General features: G+C 37.0%; 1 protein-coding gene across 1 annotated transcript in view; it reads right to left on the bottom strand.

Annotated features, from left to right (window-relative positions):
* Positions 1-548: 548 nt before the first annotated feature.
* Positions 549-20,611, bottom strand: part of LOC135774798 (antigen WC1.1-like) — a 39,403-nt gene continuing 19,340 nt past the window's right edge. The window contains exons 5-35 of the mRNA XM_073813012.1: positions 19,979-20,274; positions 18,991-19,305; positions 18,583-18,906; positions 18,182-18,499; positions 17,680-18,002; positions 17,220-17,232; positions 16,756-17,070; positions 16,474-16,677; positions 16,250-16,345; positions 15,710-15,769; positions 15,519-15,575; positions 15,345-15,422; positions 15,170-15,232; positions 14,975-15,025; positions 14,717-14,779; positions 8,656-8,673; positions 8,225-8,536; positions 7,298-7,624; positions 6,878-7,192; positions 6,452-6,793; positions 6,073-6,390; positions 5,008-5,310; positions 4,688-4,765; positions 4,259-4,573; positions 3,915-4,184; positions 3,721-3,816; positions 2,988-3,047; positions 2,657-2,734; positions 2,484-2,546; positions 706-768; positions 549-580 (exon numbers count right to left, since the gene is read on the bottom strand). Of these exons, the coding sequence (XP_073669113.1) occupies positions 549-580; positions 706-768; positions 2,484-2,546; positions 2,657-2,734; positions 2,988-3,047; positions 3,721-3,816; positions 3,915-4,184; positions 4,259-4,573; positions 4,688-4,765; positions 5,008-5,310; positions 6,073-6,390; positions 6,452-6,793; positions 6,878-7,192; positions 7,298-7,624; positions 8,225-8,536; positions 8,656-8,673; positions 14,717-14,779; positions 14,975-15,025; positions 15,170-15,232; positions 15,345-15,422; positions 15,519-15,575; positions 15,710-15,769; positions 16,250-16,345; positions 16,474-16,677; positions 16,756-17,070; positions 17,220-17,232; positions 17,680-18,002; positions 18,182-18,499; positions 18,583-18,906; positions 18,991-19,305; positions 19,979-20,274 (5,566 nt within the window). The remainder of the gene's footprint in view (positions 581-705; positions 769-2,483; positions 2,547-2,656; positions 2,735-2,987; positions 3,048-3,720; positions 3,817-3,914; positions 4,185-4,258; positions 4,574-4,687; positions 4,766-5,007; positions 5,311-6,072; positions 6,391-6,451; positions 6,794-6,877; positions 7,193-7,297; positions 7,625-8,224; positions 8,537-8,655; positions 8,674-14,716; positions 14,780-14,974; positions 15,026-15,169; positions 15,233-15,344; positions 15,423-15,518; positions 15,576-15,709; positions 15,770-16,249; positions 16,346-16,473; positions 16,678-16,755; positions 17,071-17,219; positions 17,233-17,679; positions 18,003-18,181; positions 18,500-18,582; positions 18,907-18,990; positions 19,306-19,978; positions 20,275-20,611) is intronic.

The following is a 20,611-nucleotide window of genomic DNA, read 5'->3' as shown; positions in this document are numbered from 1 at the left end:
GAGGCGTCAAATCGATGTTTAGTTTTGATTATTAATGTCTGAAGTCATTCTTACGTCATCATTGTGGTTCTCAAGCGGCTGTGTTGTGGAAGCACTGCGGTGAGGTTTTATTCACCAGAACCTTTGCATCTCTTTCTTTATATCTATTGCTAAAATTTAATCAAATATTGTGCACTTGAAGAAATGAATGCCTTATTGATGTTTGTGTAAAATATAATGCTCTCTGATATTTAATACTCTTGTCCAACCATCAAAGACTATATTTATAAGTTTGTCGTAAACTACAGCAGCATTCTATACATTTTCTGAAAAAATGAAAATCTGATGAAAATGATCTTTAATAATAATGACATCAAAATAATAGGCCAAATATACAGACTGTTAAGATTTATTCTTATTTGCAAAATAATTTTAAGTAGAAATTTTTTTTCCAAGAACAAAAAACATAAGGCACCGAAGTTTTAGTAGCAAAATTTTAATCACTTAAACTCCTTGAAGCTCCTGAAGCTGTAAAATGATTTCATGAGGCAGTGGTTGTGGTCATTGAGTCATACAGACTCCTCCACCACATCGGCGTAGACTGTTGTGTAAAACAAAAGCACTTTTAAATTTGTCTTTGTTAACTGCATTAATATTAAAATCAAATCCCATTTAAATAATTAATGCACATCTATTAATGAAATAAAGGTTAATAACACAGCCTACCCCAGACGTTTGTCACATCTTCACCGTCATTCTTCACATTGTCATACACCTCCTGAACTCCCTCTGATAAAACAACATGACATGCAATACCCATATATACATACACGTGTATATGGGGGGGGGGGGGGTTGAGTGTGTAACAAAATATGAAGAGCTCTTTTCCAAAACGCGATAAACGCCATTTTTAAAAAAAAATGAGTTTGTCAGGTCATTTGGCTGTGTACTGAACCTATTCACTGCTCCATGAATGTTTTATGTCAAATCATTACATTTCCTTGTTAAAATGTAGGTACAAGATGCCGTTCTTTTCCAAAACGCGATAAGCGCCGAGCCTATTTTTAGCCTAAACGCGATTTATCCTCTCGACCAATCAAAACTCGATGAGCGTTTGACGCAATCCAATGGCGGCGCTCTGAACAGATGTTTGTTTATGTTCATTCATTACTCAAATGAGGATTAATGTCATGTTAATACATCACCCGGAGAAGGTACCCGATTGCAAGGCGATCTTCATCAAAGTGTTTGGTATGTACAACTTTCGTTTCAGAACTGGCTCGTTTAATACCGTTTTGTACGTTTGCAATAAAGTTTTTTTCCTGTGAAGAAGCCTGCTAACGTAACATGAAAAGTACTGAATAGTTCGATAGCCTGCTGATAGACAGACTGGCGTTTGATACATTGACCAATGTCGTGCAAAAGTACAAAATGTGGGTAGTGAACAATGCAGGGACATCTGTAAAGTTTTGCTTTTTGGATTGGACATTATGAGCGCGTTGTTACATGGTATGTCTTTGAGAGCAGATCGAGGGGAGCTCGCTGTGTGTGCGTGTGAGGTTAATACAACTGTGTGTGTGAGCGAGAGAGAGAGAGAGAGAGAGAGAGAGAGAGTGAGAGAGAGAGAGTGAGAGAGAGTGAGAGAGAGAGAGTGAGAGAGAGAGAGAGAGAGAGGGAGAGAGAGAGTGAGAGAGGGCGTGAGAGAGAGAGAGAGAGAGAGAGAGGTGAAATATATCAAGCAAAAGAGGTTCCTAACGTCCTGCTAAGGAGAAAACTGAAATGGTGGAGGGAGTAATAGCAAGTTAGTTATGTGTAATTCTGTTTATTTCATACTGGCTTCAAATATATCACAATCTGAATAATTTACTTATTCATTTATAGTATAAAGAGTCCCTGAGTACATGTTGCATATTCTGTTATTTGTTTTGTTTTGTTTTTTAAAGAAAAAACATACATTTATGGGAAAAATATATGGATTTATAGCGTTTTGAAAAAAAATAAAATTAACTTTGAATTTATAATCAACAATATTGTTGTTTAGATTGAGCAAAATATCCATTATAACAGCATAAATTGAATATTCACAAAATGTGTGGGTCTAGGTAAAAAATGTACTTTTTCTGAAAACTTTTGAAATGGATTTATAGCGTTTTGGAAAAGAGCTCTTCATATGTAAATAGATGCATTTTCCTTCTTGAGTTTCTGAGAATCATTGTGGTTACACCTTTTAAAGTTTTTATGAATTATGTTTAATAGTCATACATATGAAATGTAAGTGTATGGGCTGATAATTGTGAATTGCTGTGTAACTCACCTATAACTCCTTGAAAGTTCTGCCTATTCATGATGACATCATAATTGTCTGGTTTGTCCACAAAAACATAACACATAACAAATCCCATCAGAATGACAAAGAGTCAGTTAACCTACAATATATCTGCACTGAGCGTCACTTTAAATAGATGTTACGTTACAAAAACAGCCTAGAAATGAAGTAAAATCACCTTTTTGAAGATCAGAGTTTTGTCCTGTGGTGATGACATCATCATACTGCTCAAGTGTGTCTTCTACAAATATAACATGAGACACACGTCATCCCACCCAGAGATATAAAGTATATTTTCTCTTCATGTACAGATCTTATATTTCATCTTAATACAGAATAACAGAAGTGCACCTGTCTCACTGTCTGCTTTTAGTCCATCAGTGATGACATCATCATAGTATTCTGCTTGGACTTTTTTCACCATCTCTACTACATCAACACAAAACATGTTTGAAATCAAAATACTAAATGTGCTTTTGTATGAGACCAAAATCAAGTGCTAATAAAATCATGTGATCAGTCAATTGGCACAGACAAAGCGGACCAGCACTACCTCACGTACTGATGATATGAAACTTTGGCAAGCAGTCATATGTTAACATAAACACTTATTATCTATTATTGTCTGAGGGTATCTTAAAAAATATAAAACCTCTGAAGCATAAGTGTTCAGTCCTCTAACCTGAAAGAAGCTCATCAGCAACTTCATATCCAGAATGCTGTTCTTCAGAGATGAGACTCCCTGTTAAAGTGAAGCAGAAGAGTCAGAAACATGTTGATCATTACAAACAACCTCAACCTACATTTACATCACAGAGCACAAGAATATCCCATCAACCTATTTTATCTAGATTTATATTAAAACATTATTTAGACATTAAAAATATCAGTTAACTTCATCCTGCAAACACACACCTGTATCCTGACATGAACTCATCTCTCACCGGATTCAAGACAAACAGACAGGAAGAAGCGCACACACACCTGCATATAAACTTACAAGCATATGAACCCCCCTCCCCATTAACCTCCAAAAATAATCACACACACACACACACACACACACACACACACACACACACACACACACACACACACACACACACACACACACACACACACACACACACACACACACACACACACACACACACACACACACACACACACACACACACACACACAGACACACACCTGCTGCTCTGGTTTGAAGCAGGAGGTATAACAGGACTAATAATAGACGAACATCAGCTGTCTGATAGACTCTAATCTACAGATTCATCAAAATACACAAACAACTCACAAACATCACACTGACTTTAATATTTATACATTAATTTCATTTAATGAGACAGAATTTGGATCTGAATTTCGAAACCATCAAATCTTGAATACATTCAAACATGAGGACTCACCTCGCTGAGTGAAGTGATTTTCTCTATTTGTGTGTCTGTGATCAATCTCTTCATAAACTGCTTCAGTCTGAGCCCAGTGTCTTCTCTTAAACAGATCTGTGACACACAAAGCTAATGTAAGTTGACTGATGATACACTGAACAAGACTAGTAAGATTGATGTTGATATCAGACTTCAGTATCCCAGATCTATACCTGTATATGAAGTGTGGATCTCTGTATCTCTCTTCATTACTCGGTTGTTCTTGATCAGTATGAGCAGCGACAGTAACAGCAACAAGAGCAAAACTAAGAGCAGTAAGAGCAAAACTCCCAATACAATCACAACCACTGGAGGAATGAACAGAGGAGGAGTTTGTGGTGGAGTCACTGATGTCCACCGCACTGCTCTTCTCTTTGTGTGAAAAACTGAAGGGGAAGCTGATGTTGTTGTGGCAGGAGTTGTGGTCACAGACAAATCCGTTACTGGAAAAACAGACACACACAATAAAAAACTGTTGACCTTACAATGAATTGATCTCTCTGTGTTTTCCTCTCACCTGCACAGATGAGTCTAACTTGTTCTTTGTGTGAACAGTCAGTGTGTTTTTTCAGGACATGAGGACAGTCCCACAGGTGAATCTCAGTCCCTCTGCACTCAACTCTGTTCATCCACACAACACCTTCACCAGCACCAAACGCTTCATTCCCATCAGCACTCAATGCTGCTCCACAACCCAGCTGCCTGCAGACCACCTGAGCATCTCTGATGTCCCACAGATCATCACAGACTGAACCCCACACAGAGTTATGATAAACCTCCAGTCTCCCCGAACACAAACCCTTCCCTCCACTCAGTCTGAGAGGAAGATGATCTACATCACACACATCAAACAACATTTACAACAACACTAACTCAAATTTGATTTTAAAAGTGAAATTCACACAGAATAGATATATATCATATTTTTTAAGAATTGTATTTATACTTGAACACTTTCTCTGGTAAGGAGATGGTGAGGTAGAACATGTTAGATTAGTCCGAGGAACTTCATGGATCACCTTCTCTAAAATTACAACATGATAACAAATCATTCGCCTCACACAGGACAAACATGTCATCGTCTGAGACAACGTAGTGACAAAACACGCTCTAAAGAACAGTCTGTCCATTTAGGGCTACTGTAAAAAAATGGCGTCGCAACATAGCGACATACATGAAATGGGAACCATGTTTTATGTAGATAAAAACACCTTATTCTAAAGTAATAGAACATTACAATTCATTTATTTAGTTTAATTTTCTCACCAGAGCAGGTGATATAAGTCACCTCATTCTGACCACAGTTATTCTTTCCCAAGGGTGAAGTCGGGCACAGCCACAGATTTGAGTCATGTGGTCGACATTCAACATTATCCAACCAGTTATGAGCTGATGGCACTCTTGATGTTGAATCAGACAGACTGCCAGATCTTCCACAGTTCAGCTCTTGACAGATCAGACTCGCGGTGTCACTTTCCATTTGGTTCCAGCAAACATTACCCCAGGATCCATTATAGAAAACCTCCACATTCCCTTCACAGCCTTCAGTTAACCTGAGCTCTTTAAACTCTAGATTGAAAAGACAAAGTTGAATTAACCTGATAAGGAACACTGTGCCGTACACGGCACACCCCCTCCCTTGCACGTGAGGCTGCATTACGTCATTGTAACTTTGAAGCATAAAATTTTCAAAATATACGGTCATGCGGCACATCGTTGTAAAGCTTAGACTTTCGGGATTCCAATAAGCGCACACAGAAAGCATAATATGATTTTTAGCAGTCATAAAACTGTAATCTAGTTGTTAGTTACCTGAACCGGGCGGCGCCGATTTAGGATATTTACTTACCTTCAAAATCTTTCCTTTATCTGCTTCGGTAAAATTGTCCAAAACAAATTGTTCATAAATCCCCAAAAGTCCAAGGAAATGGAATATCCAAGCCTTTTAATCCAAAACGATTTGTTCATCTCACAATCTTGACGTTTCTGACCGAGTTACGATATAAATAGTGTATACAATAAGTTCACTAACAGACATTCGTTCGAATCTCACTTTTCATTCACGATTTATAATGAATATATTCGGATGTCATGTTTATTGTGCAACGTCTGAGGAACAAATGCGCCCCCTTGTGGATTTTCAGCCGTTCCATAAGAGGCTACCTGCAGCTTTCAAAATATACATATAAGTATAAAAGTAAATTGTTCTTAATCTTTCATAGTAGATAATTCACCATAAATCAAATTTCTGTGTTATGGAAATGTCCAAAAAAAACAGATAATTTTAAATATTGTCATACAGCAGCCATCCACATTCAGTGCACAGTTTACCTGAGCACACGACTCCTACATCCTCCTTGTGGTTACAATTATGATCTCCCCAGACCCGTGAAGAGCAGCTCCACAGTGACGTCTCATTCCCCTCACAGTTCACATCATCCAGCCATATGGGTCCAGAACCAGGACCAAACCAGGCTGGTACTGGCTGATTACTGAGAGCCACTCCACACTGCAGCTGTCTGCACACCACATGAGCATCTTTAATATCCCAGGAGTCATCACACACTGTACCCCATGAGCCTTTGTGAAAAACCTCCAGCCTTCCTGCACAATCTCCACCAGAACCCACCAACCTGATAGACCTCTGACCTGAGATCAGATACAGAGTTAGCAAAAAATTTTATAAAACATTTTAATGAATCATCTTAACAGATATTATAATTCTCACCAAGGCAGGTGATTGACAGCAGTTGTCTGGAGCTACAGTTGAGAGTTTGTGGAGAGCTGCAGTTCCTCAGATGATCTTCAGTCCCAGAGCACTGGAAGCCCATCACACACTCATAACTGTGTTCATCACTGGATGAAGAGGAGTTAGTGAAGTTCAGCACAGAGCCACAGCCCAGCTGTCTGCAGACCACAGAGGATTCAGTGAGACTCCAGGAGTCCAGCAGAACTCTCCTCCAAACCTGATGAATGTAAACTTCCACCTCACCCTCACACTCTCTCTCTCCAGACAACCTCACTTGACCATCATGAAGAGACAGAGAGGAATCTGGAGAAAGGTTTTGACATTTTCAGATTGATTACGATCACACTACAGTAACTTCATGTTAATGACAGAGTGAAGTTCACTCACTAGAACAAATGACTCCAACATCTTGTTTATGAGAGGATTCAGCTCGACTCCATGAAGAGATTGAACATTCTGAGAGTTTTGTTTCATTCCCCTGACAATCAAACACATCAGCCCAGATTTCACCAGATCCCTCTCCGAACCAGTCCACTCCCACAACAGACACAGCAATCCCACAATTCAGCTCTCTACAGAGGACATTGGCAGCTCTCATATTCATGCACTCATCACACACTGAGCCCCATTTACTGAAATACTGACGCTCAACTCGACCAGAGCAGATATCAGAGCCGTTCATCAGTCTGAGGTCAGAGTAACCTGGACAGAGACATATAATTCAATATATAGAGTAAAAAGAAATATTCCAGTTTCATCATTTGTATATAAAAGATCAAAATAGGATATCAAATATTTATACTCAACCAGAGCAAATCAGTCCCAGATCATTGCTATGAGAGCAGCAGGTTACTTTATGTGAAGTATATGAACATGATCGACTGTGTGATTCATCTCCTCTACATTGAATCTCTTGTGTCCACACCTGCTCCTCTCCTTTACCAAAAGTATCTGCACCCAGCAGCTGTACAGGAACCCCACAGTTCAGCTCTCTACACACAACCTCTGCATCCTGATCATCAAACACAGCATCACACACTGACATCCAGGTGTTCCCACGAAGTAGCTCGACTCTTCCAGAGCACAGATGAGGTCCATCAACAAGTCTTGCAAACCTTCCATAGTTTATGGTTTCTGATTATATGGATAAAAGTATATTGAGAACAGACGCGCTCAACTCCCAAGTAGTTTATGGGTGCGGGTAATAAAGAAGATATCAGGATAAAAATAAAAAACCGCACTCTCAAAATATAATTTCAGCAATTTATTTATTTATACCATGTCCACACAGACAGGTATAAATAAATCGCTGAAATTATATTTTGAGAATGCAGTTTTTCATTTTTATATGGACAAAGTGAACAGAACATAAGATCATAACTGGATTTGTTAAGACAAGATCATAGACTGATAAAGACTTATTCTTACAAAGATCTTTGACTTTTCTATAACATTACTGATCGCCAATAACAAGTCTGGGGAAATTATGGCTTTATAAAAAAGAATGAATAAAAAATATTAAACATTTCTAAATACATAAAAGTGTCACTCATACATAAACTATTTGATATTGTGTACTAGTTTGATATCAAATTCATTGTACAGTTTTTTACACAACTCTAAACTAGAATATAATTTTCACAACCACTCAAACTATTTTTATTTGTATGTCCCGTGCAGAATGAAGTTGTTATTAGTCATGAATTAACAGGGAAAATATTTATAGAAGCTCACCTGAGCAGATCACACCAGCATCATCAGAATGAGAACAGTACTGAATTAACTCTTTATCTGATCTACAGTTCTTCAGTGTAGACTCTGATCCAGTACAGTCCACCTCATCCATCCAGATTGGTCCTGATCCTTCTCCAAAGTAAGCAACAAGCGGAGCCTGTACAGCCTCTCCACAGCCCACCTCTCTACACACCACTGCAGCATCTGTCAGATCCCACTCATCATCACACACTGTTCCCCACTGACCATCATGAAGAACCTCAACTCTACCAGCACAAGGACTGCCACCATTGACCAACCTCACGCTTAAATCTGAAACATACAGTATGAAACAGATGTAAAGGAAAACAAACATGAATACAACAACCACTTCATATTAAAGGAATATATATATGTATAATCTATTTTTTGTCCCGCAAGTGTGTACTTACCAGCAGTAATGGTCATTACTACAGCGGAGAGTAAAATGAGTGTGAGACAGATCTCCATAATCCTCTACTGTACACACAGACTGATAGAGAATAATGAGAAGTCAGTGTAAAGAGAGAAAGAGAGAGAGAGAGAGAGAGAGAGAGAGAGAGAGAGAGAGAAAGAGAGAGACCAATCACGCTCTCTGTTACCTTATTAGAAATAAGAAAGGAAATCATCAAACAACTTGAGAGACAAATCAGAAGAGATATTTTTGATTTTCTCCATATATATCAGCAGAACGTCAGCGGTGATGAACGACGCTCCTCCCTCCATGTTCAGAGGAGACAAACACCTGCAAGAGTGAAGATAAATTTACATCAAATAAATTAAACACTTCAGTATCTATTCAGCATCAAATCCTGTTGTGTGCAGATGTACAGGAAACTTTATGATCACTTCACACACACTCATACACTTTAATATAAACACAGAGATATCCAGAGGTTTAAAGTCCTCAAATATTTTTTAAATCTGTTCTTCATCAGAGTGTTTTTCTTTTCACTTACACTAGTTTTCATAATAAACTTCATTTAATACTTAATGACATTAAATATCTAATACTTAATTACTTTTATATAAGAGAGTACTTCATTTATTGTACTTAAGTATTAAAGATTAAAAATATCTTGTATTTATGAAATGTATTGTAGTAAAAAAAGTACAATATTATACATCAGAATGTGGTAAACGTTAAAGAGAGTAAAACTGATAAAGTACAGATAGTTGAGTAGTGAGTAAAAATACTTTACTTCTTCACACCTCTGAATTTATCCCTGTATAAATATATGAAATATATTGAACATTTAAATTATAATATTAAATGGACATTTCTACTCAATTTATTTAAACAAAAAAGACAAAACGTCCAATAAAATAAAAGTAAATTAAAATCACATTATCTGTTGCAAAAACTAAATAAAAATAAAATCTGTTTCAGAAGTATAAAACATGTCTACATTAAATCAATCAGTAAATCAATCAATATATCTACAGAAAATAACATTCATACAGCAACATTTCAGGTCATTTAATATTGTAATGCTTTATTTATCCACTAGATGTCAGTCACAGATCTGTCAATCAAATCATCAGTACATGTTGTCATACATGAAGAATCTTAACTGTGCTTTATGTTTTGACTTCGTTACCATTGTAAAAATTTAAGTCTGATTTCACTGCACTTTTATTTTGAGGTCAAATTATTCTCACTGAACACAACATTGACCTACAATACTCAAAACCTTTCTCAGACTTTGTGTTTTAACTTAATTTTATTAAATCCAGAAGAAAACAAAGGGGCTCACTTTAATATAATAATTGCATGATGCACTAGGTGACAAATCTCACCACAATCACCTCAATATAATATTATTTTAACATTGTACCTGTTTGACTACATGGTCAAACTCTCATCGACCTCTGATACTGCACTCGTGCTTCTATCCAAATCACAGCCAATCCGACAGAGACCCATAACACACTCAAGTCATGTGCGACCGATATTACTTTTATAACATCTACGACTGGTTAAAAATAAAAATTTTAAGTAACATAAATCAGTGTGAGATTGATTTATCCTCTACTGCCACCATGCGGTCATGACTGAAACAACAGCACACAACACTCCTCTGATCTCACACAGGAACGCGCTTCAAACATCACGCGCGCTTCAAATAATAATAATAAATAATAATACATTTTATTTATAATGCACTTTACATCACATTCAAAGACCACTGTGTGTTTAAATATAACTGTTTATAAAAACAGAATATAGGAAAATTTGTGTTTTTGAAGCGAAGTCATTGATTGTTGACATATATTTTGAATTTAAGATGAGAGGAGTCAAATCGATGTTTAATTTTGATTATTAATGCCTGAAGTCATTCTTACGTCATCATTAGTGGTCCTTCACTCGTCAGACGGCTCTGTTGTTGTTGTGGGAGCTCAACTGAGGTAAATCTTACACGATTCTTTAAAAATGTAATTAAACTGAACGTCTGATTAAAGTAAACATGTTTAAAGTGATGCTGCATATGAGGATTCATCATATAATGTTCAAATATGTTTCTGATAATAGTTAAAGAGGGTGGGTAGACGAATGCTTGTTTTTGTGCTTCAAATACTTAAAACATTAATATCAGTGGGCTGTTCCTTAAAACAAGATTACGAAATAAGCCAGACTTATTGTCAGTCGATTCGGTTCCATTAAGCAAACTTGAAAAAGTTGGAACTCATGTACTATGGTAACTTATACTAGGGCAGGCTAACTGCCAGGCTAAGCAGTTGTTGCTAAACAAGACTTCCACTAACACTGAACTGTAAATGCCATGATATTACCGCTAACTCTCTGTCATTTTATTTGACTTTATAAATCAGTGTAAAAATTAACTTATATACTAAATTTAACACAATTTGTTACAATAATAATTAATACAATATAGACAGTGTTTAATTATATGATATGTGATAGGCCTCTCAAATGTTTAGACCAATGCATTATACATTTTATTATAATTAGTTTTCTGTATGTTGTATTTATTTTCTCCTTTAGTGTGAAGCACTTCGGCTCCAAGCCTTCGTCAGGGAGTAAACACATTAAAAACAATCTCTTCCTGTTTTTTGATATGTGTTTACTCCCTGCCGAAGGCTTGTTCGTCGAAACGCGTTGGATTTACCATGTCCAAAGTTTTTAATTAGGTTTATTATGACCAATCCATATCAATAAAGTTTTTTTTTTACTTTTTAAAAGAGTGCCTTGCAGTTTTTTGGTTTGTTAAACTTTATATATAATAAACAGCTGATAAACGAAACATCTGCATTGTACAATGTTGTTAACCGAAACGAGTTTATTTGAATCAGTTCTACTTAAATCTTCTCTAATACCCGTCTCATATTTCCTCAGGAGATTTGCTTTACAAGACGAAGAGAAAAAACATGAATATGACAAACTACTTTACAAGAAAAGACGGATTTGTAACAGTCAACAGTTCAATTAGAGGAGAAAAATCCCGAGCATCTGAAACATCTTTACCTGACTGAAAAGAAACTTTTAGATAAAGAAACGATTAGATGTTGGCATCAGTGGTCAGGCGCTAGCCTGGTTTAGATCGTATCTAACCAATCGATATCACTTTGTTTATGTAAATGAGGAAGAGTCCTATCACTCCCCCGTTAAATGCGGCGTACCTCAGGAATCAGTTATAGGCCCTATCCTATTCTCGCTATATATGTTACCTCTAGGAGACATTATCAGGAAACATAACATAAGTTTTCACTGCTATGCGGATGATACCCAGCTTTACATCTCATCACATCCGAGCGAAACACACCAGTTTGCTAAACTAACAGACTGCATTAGTGATATTAGGGACTGGATGGCACATAACTTTCTTATGCTAAACTCCAATAAGACTGAGATACTTATTATTGAACCAAATCGCTCCAAACATAATATGTCAGATTACAAGTTGCCCATAGATGGCTGCACGGTGGTGCCATCTTCCACGGTTAAGAATTTAGGCGTAATGTTTGACAGCAATCTATCTTTCGATAGTCATATCTCCAACGTCTGCCGCACAGCATTCTTCCATCTTAGAAATATCTCAAAAATACGCCATATCCTGTCTGCATCAGATGCAGAAAAGCTTATTCATGCTTTTATGACCTCTAGAATAGACTATTGTAACTCGTTACTCGGGGGATGCAATGTAAATCAGGTAAACAAGCTACAGCTGGTTCAAAACGTCGACGCAAGAGTGCTTACTCGATCTAAAAAGTATGACCACATTAGTCCAATTCTGGCATCTTTACACTGGCTACCAGTAAAATATCGCATAAAATGTCAAATATTACTAATCACCTACAAAGCATTAAATGGCCGAGCGCCCTCGTATATTAAAGAATTACTATCAGAATACAATCCACCACGTAAACTGCGATCACAAAATTCTGGTTACTTAATTATCCCTAGAATATCAAAAGTGTCTAAAGGTGGTAGATCCTTTTCCTACTTGGCCCCTAAGCTCTGGAATGACTTACCAAAAAATGTTCGAGCATCAGACACAGTCGAGCAATTTAAATCTAAACTTAAGACATTCTTCTTTAACAAAGCATTCACATAGAATGTCCAGTAAATGTACTTTTCCCGCAGTAGTTATTTTGTCTAGAACAAAGCACTCACATACCTCATATGGGTAATTTACTCTTGCCGCAATAGTTAGCCTGTCTGGAACCGAGCTGAATTAAACCACTATAATGTATGACACTTGCATTACATGCGAACGGCCCCTACGCTAATAGAATTCTGTTTTTGTCTCCCTGTCTCGTCCTTGACCCTGAGGACAATGAGACAAACAGACCCAGTTCCTGTTGCTGTGAAGGTCATCGCACCACTGATCTGTCCTTCAACATGATGCCCAGCCGATGCGCGACCAACGACCACCGGCTGAACCAGTTTAATCCGCTTACCCACTTCCTATCCCTACCGTGTCTATATATACATATATATATATATATATATATATAATCTCTCCCTAGGGTTTTTTTTGTCCTTCTAGGAGTTTTTCCCACCGGGTTTTCTCCTAAGGGGGTTTTTTTAGTCCCAGGGAGAGTCAGCCAACTTTGGCTTAACTTAGCACTTTACTGTATACGTGACATTATTAATACGCTCGCTTACACGGTTTATCCATAGCCGCTTTATTCTACTTCTTATACTATGTATTGATTTTCAGTGTTCTCCTCTACATCTACTCATGTAAAGCTGCTTTGATTGCAACAATTAACAATTAACAATTGTGAAAAGCGCTATATAAATAAAATTGAATTGAATTGAATTGAATTGAGATAAAGAAGAAGAGATGGAAAGAGAGAGAGCAGTGGATGAAGAGAAGAAACTCAAACACAACACCTGACATCTCTGCTGACCAAACTCATTCATGTCATGAAGCAGAAATCACAACACAATCTGAAAGATAAACCTCACAAAATTATGACTGTTTATTATCATCTGTTTTTCATTTGTATTATTTTAAAATTGTGTTTTGTGTTTTATTGTTGTGTAGCTTTATTGAATGAACACACAGAAGATAATGAGAAGATAAAGGAGGAGCTGAGAGGATAAAGAGAGGTGAGGAGAGAAGAAACTGACCATGATAACATCCAGTAGATGTGTGATATAACAAAGATATTACATTATAACAACACACAGACAGATTCATCACACAACTGCACAGAAATACAAATGTTATTAAGATGAAGTTGTGTTATTTGTTTTCTGTAGTTGCCTCAATCCTTTAATTTTATGATGAATCTTTTATGTCAGACACAAATCACTGATGTTTGATTTATTTTACCTGCAGGAATTCAAGACAAAACTCCAAAAAGAGTGAACTCGAGCTCAATCTACAGATGAATCTGTTACTGCAGAAGATCCAAACTCAACACAAATCATTCAATAGCAGTAAGACTCAAAACCCTCAGCTTTAAATTGTTTAAAACATTGTGATGTTGAAATTCACCTTCACACAAGAAACTGTGCTGTTTAGACGACCGTTTAAATAAAACCGCATTTGTGTACAGTATGATGCTCTCTGATATTTTATTTATACTCTTGTCCAACCAGACATAAAAATAAAGTACATTTGTAACTTCTCTATAAAAGCAAAGCATTTGAAATTCAATAAAAAACTATTTGAGATATCAATAAAACATCAGGCACTGTAGCTTTAGTAGCAAAATTTGATCTCTTTTATGATTTTAAGGTGTAATATGATTTTATGACATGAGACAGTGGGTGTGGTTATTAAGTCACACAGCCCCTCCCACTTTGTTTGGCTCCTCCCCCACATCATCATAATCTGTTGTGTAAAATAAAAGCACATATTCTTTTATTAATTGTATGAAGATTTTAAACAAAGTGAAAATTGAGTAAGGAGAATAACTATTTAAAAAGATAATATAAAAATATAAAATATATTATAATATACATCTTTAAATTAGATCTTGAGGTTAATAACCTACCTAACAGGTTTGTTACATCTTCACTGTCATTCTTCACATCATCATACTCCTCCTGAAATCCCTCTGATGAAGTCACATGACAAACAACTCATATTGTGATTTGTAATACATCATGTCTCATGTCATAGACACATTTCTCTTTCTGACACTAACTGATAACAGCTGATAAAGTCACAATGACTGGATTAATGCTATAATAGACATACATAAGAAACTTAGATGTACTGCTTGATAAATGTGCACTTCTGTGTAACTCACCTATTACACCTTGAAAGTTCTGTCCATTGATGATGACATCATCATAATTCTCTGTTGTGTTCACATACATAAGAGATAAACAACAAATCCCATCAGAATGACAAAGAGTCAGTAAACCTACATTATATCTGTACTAAGCGTCACTTTAAATACATGTTACGTTACAAAAACAGCTTAGAAATGAAGTAAAATCACCTTTTTGAAGATCAGAGATTTGTCCTGTGGTGATGACATCATCATACTTCTCAAGTGTGTCTTCTACAAATATAACATGAGACACACGTCATCACACCCATAGAGATATAAAGTATATTTTCTCATCATGTACAGATCTTATATTTCATCTTAATACAGAATAACAGAAGTGCACCTGTCTCACTGTCTGCTTTAAGTCCATCAGTGATGACATCATCATAGTATTCTACTGGGAGTTTTTTCACCATCTCTTCTACATCAACACAAAACATGTTTGAAAACAAAATACAAAATATCTGTTTGTACATTATGAGACCATGAAGTCTGATCAGTCAATAAAGTCACAAACCTTTCAGGTCACTGCCATTGGAGACATCATCATAATATTCAATCTTGTAGTCTTTTGCTATAAAGATAAGAGACTCAGAAACTTTAGTATTGTGAATTGTAATGTGTATATTTGCTAAGTTTGTAAAGGATTATCAAATAATTTGTCTTAATTTGAGTCAAAACTTAAATATTCAAATTCAGTCCTCTAACCTGAGAGAAGCTCATCAGCATCTTCATATCCAGAATGCTGTTCTTCAGAGATGAGACTCCCTGTTAAAGTGAAGCAGAAGAGTCAGAAACATGTTGATCATTACAAACAACCTCAACCTACATTTACATCACAGAACACAAGAATATCACATCAACCTATTTTATCTAGATTTATATTAAAACATTATTTAGACATTAAAAATATAAGTTAACTTCATTCTGCAAACACACACCTGTATCCTGACATGAACTCATCTCTCACCGGATTCAAGACAAACAGACAGGAAGAAGCGCACACACACCTGCATATAAACTTACAAGCATATGAACCCCCCTCCCCATTAACCTCCAAAAATAAACACACACACACACACACACACACACACACACACACACCTGCAGCTCTGAGGAGGAATTGTGTGGTTTGAAGCCGGAGGTTTAACAGGACTAATAATAGACGAACATCAGCTCAACTCACAAACATCAGACTGACTTTAATATTTCTACATCTGATTTGATTGAATAAGACAGAAGTCTCACCTCTCTGAGTGAAGTGTTTGTGTGTGTTTGTGTGTCTGTGATCAATCTCTTCATAAACTGCCTCAGTCTGAGTCCTGTGTCTCCTCTTAGAGAGAGCTGTGAGTGTAGACACACAAACACAACACATGACTGATGATACACTGAACAAGACTGTAGTAAGATTGATGTTGATGTAGTTCAATATGTCAGATGTGTACTTGTATGTGATGTGTGGATCTCTGTACCTCTCCTCATCTCTCTGTTGTGTTGAATCAGTATCAGCAGCGGCACTAAGAGCAGTAAGAGCAAAACTCCCAGTACAATCACAACCACTGGAGGATTGAAGAGAGGAGGAGTTTGTGGAGGAGTCACTGATCTCCTGTTTGTCTGAGAAACTGAAGGAGAAGCTGATGTTGTTGTTGTGGCAGGAGTTGTAGACACTGACGAGTCTGTAAAATAAAAAAACACAGATATTAAAGAAACTGCTGAAATGATAATGAATTGATCTCTCAGTGTTTTCCTCTCACCTGCACAGATGAGTCTAACTTGTTCTTTGTGTGAGCAGTCAGTGTGTTTTTTCAGGACATGAGGACAGTCCCACAGGTGAATCTCAGTCCCTCTGCACTCGACTTTCTTCATCCACACAACACCTTCACCAGCACCAAACGCTTCATTCCCATCAGCACTCAATGCTTCTCCACAACCCAGCTGCCTGCAGACCACCTGAGCATCTCTGATGTCCCACAGATCATCACAGACTGAACCCCACACAGAGTTATGATAAACCTCCAGTCTCCCCGAACACAAACCCTTCCCTCCACTCAGTCTGAGAGGAAGATGATCTACATCACACACATCAAACAACATTTACATCAACACAATGAGACTCAAAGTGAGATTTCAATGTGCAATACAAAGAAATATTTATCATTCATAATGAATGAAGTAATAATAATTAAAACCTGCTTGTTATCATACAGTATAAACCTACTTGAACATTGTTTCTGGTGAGGAGATGCTGAGGTAGAACATGACAGACGACTTCGATGTGACTCATTTATCTTTTCTGAGATCATAAGACAACATTTTATTCACCAATGAACAGAAAATAAATTCATTAAATCTCTCATAATTTTACCTTACAAACTTTTAGGGGCAGTTTCCCAGAAAAGGTTTAGATTAATCCAGGACTAGGCCTTGGTTATTTTAGGACATTTAACTACTTTTTACAAACATACCTTACAAAAAACATTACTGTTGTGCATCTTGAGACAAAACAATGGCACTGATGCATTTTAAGATGTGTCAGTACAAGCTGATTTCAGGACAACTCAAACTAGCATTTTAGTCTTGGACTAGACTTGAGCTTTTTCTGGGAAACCACATATTATTAGACTTAATTTATTTAATATATTACACAGGAAAATGAACAGAAACTTGAAAAAAGACACATGTTTAAATTTTATCTTACCAGAGCAGATGATATGAGCCACCTCATTTTGACTACAGTAATTCTGTCCCCAGAGTGAAGTTGGGCACTGCCACAGATTTGAGTCGTGTGGTCGACATTCAACATTATCCAACCAGTTATGAGCTGATGGCACTCTTGATGTTGAATAAGACAAACTGCCAGATCTTCCACAGTTCAGCTCTTGACAGATCAGACTCGCTGTGTCACTTTCCATCTGATTCCAGCAAACATTACCCCAGGATCCATTGTAGAAAACCTCCACATTCCCTTCACAGCCTTCAGTTAACCTGAGCTCTTTAAACTCTAGATTGAAAAGACAAAGTTGTATCAACCACAGCTCTCACAATACACATTATTTTATAGTGGATATACAGTAGTTCAGCATAAATCAAAAATTTGTGGTAATGTCCCCAAAACAGATTTACTCATTCAAATGTTTTTTTAACAGCTGCCATCCACATCAATGTGGGGTCACTTTTTACCTGAGCACACGACTCCTACATCCTCCTTATGTTTACAGTCATGATCTCCCCAGACCGGTGAAGAGCAGCTCCACAGTGACGTCTCATTCCCCTCACAGTTCACATCATCCAGCCATATGGGTCCAGAACCAGGACCAAACCAGGCTGGTACTGGCTGATTACTGAGAGCCACTCCACACTGCAGCTGTCTGCACACCACATGAGCATCTTTAATATCCCAGAAGTCATCACACACTGTACCCCATGAGCCTTTGTGAAAAACCTCCAGCCTTCCTGCACAATCTCCACCAGAACCCACCAACCTGATGGACCGCTGACCTGAGATCAGATACAGAAAGAGAAACAGTTACTGCATTTGAACCAATACATTTACAAATACATTAAGATATTATAAGTCTGACCAAGGCAGGTGATTGACAGCTGTTGTGTTGCGCTGCAGTTGAGAGTTTGTGGAGAGCTGCAGTTCCTCAGATGATCTTCAGTCCCAGAGCACTGGAAGCCCATCACACACTCATAACTGTGTTCATCACTGGATGAAGAGGAGTTAGTTAAGTTCAGCACAGAGCCACAGCCCAGCTGTCTGCAGACCACAGAGGATTCAGTGAGACTCCAGGAGTCCAGCAGAACTCTCCTCCAAACCTGATGAATGTAAACTTCCACCTCACCCTCACACTCTCTCTCTCCAGACAACCTCACTCGACCATCATGAAGAGACAGAGAGGAATCTGGAGAAAGGATTTGACATTTTCAGATTGATTACGATCACACTACAGTAACTTCATGTTAATGACAGAGTGAAGTTCACTCACTAGAACAAATGACTCCAACATCTTGTTTATGAGAGGATTCAGCTCGACTCCATGAAGAGATTGAACATTCTGAGAGTTTTGTTTCATTCCCCTGACAATCAAACACATCAGCCCAGATTTCACCAGATCCCTCTCCAAACCAGTCCACTCCCACAACAGACACAGCAATCCCACAATTCAGCTCTCTACAGAGAACATTGGCAGCTCTAATATCCCAGCATGCATCACAAACTGTTCTCGACTCATTAAGGTGTCGAACTTCAACTCGACCAGAGCAGATATCAGGACCGTTCACCAGTCTGTGGTCAAAGTAACCTGCACAGAGATCTCAGAGGTTACTGAACCAGAATATAACAAAAATACAGACAGAAGAAGAGATTTAATATAGAGATATAGATAACACTCCATAAACTGCTAAGATCTCAATTTAATAAAAAAACAGAACAGCTCATAACCAGAGATTGACATAAAAATGGATTTAAAATACAAAATACTTCAGATAAAATGTATCAAAATAAATATCAAGAATTGTGTAAATGTATTAAAAAACATACATGACCTTTTTGTATTTTAATTTTCAATACAGAAAATACAAGAAATTGATCAATTACTGAAATATCATCATTAGGCTGAAGTTTATCTGTACCTTAACCTATACCAAGTTACACTTTCTATTTTTCCTCTGTCTGTGCTCCTTCATGTTAACTGATATCAAATCTGAATGTTGTTTAGTTTTAATAATATAATCACATCTTGAACATCTTTATTTTTAAGAGTAGAGCTGCAGCTCGTGTATTAAAGTTGAGGAGCATCACTGAACTGCTGATACAGAAAAACCAACAAGAGCCCGACTGGAACAAAGTATTTTATGTAAATACATTACTTTTTTTCAAGAGCTTTAAAAGTTTTGCCTTTTGAATATTTTCAATATGATTTGCTTAAACTAATATTAGATTTCTTTATATAAAGGTTCAGCATTGATATTTACCAGAACATCTCAGTCCCACATCATTGTCATGAGAGCAGGTTACTTTACGTGAAGAATATGAACATAATCGACTGAGTGATTCATCTCCTCTACATTGAATCTCTTGTGTCCACACCTGCTCCTCTCCTTTACCAAAAGTATCTGCACCCAGCAGCTGTACAGGAACCCCACAGTTCAGCTCTCTACACACAACCTCTGCATCGTGATCATCAAACACAGCATCACACACTGACATCCAGGTGTTCCCACGAAGCAGCTCGACTCTTCCAGAGCACAGATGAGGTCCATTAACAAGTCTTGCAAACCTTCCATAGATTATGGTTTCTGATTATATGGACAAAGTGAACAGAATATAAGATTATAACTAGATTTGTTAAGATAATATCATAGGCTAAAGGTCATTGACTCTTCCTTAACACCACTGAGCCCCAATAACAAGTCTGGGAATATGATGTGTTTATAAAAAAGAATGGATAAAATATGAAACATTTCTAAATACATAAAACATGTAAAACAGATTTACATAATATATTAGTACAAATTTTGTATTTGTATGTTTTTACACAAATCTAAACTATAACATAATTATCACAACCACTCAAACTATTTTCATTTGTATATCCTGTGATAGAA

The sequence above is a fragment of the Paramisgurnus dabryanus genome, chromosome 1 (genome assembly GCF_030506205.2).
Source record: "Paramisgurnus dabryanus chromosome 1, PD_genome_1.1, whole genome shotgun sequence".
Taxonomy (NCBI): Eukaryota; Metazoa; Chordata; class Actinopteri; order Cypriniformes; family Cobitidae; genus Paramisgurnus; species Paramisgurnus dabryanus.
Note: the sequence above shows the minus strand (reverse complement) of the source record. Positions and strands in the feature narration are given on the sequence as shown.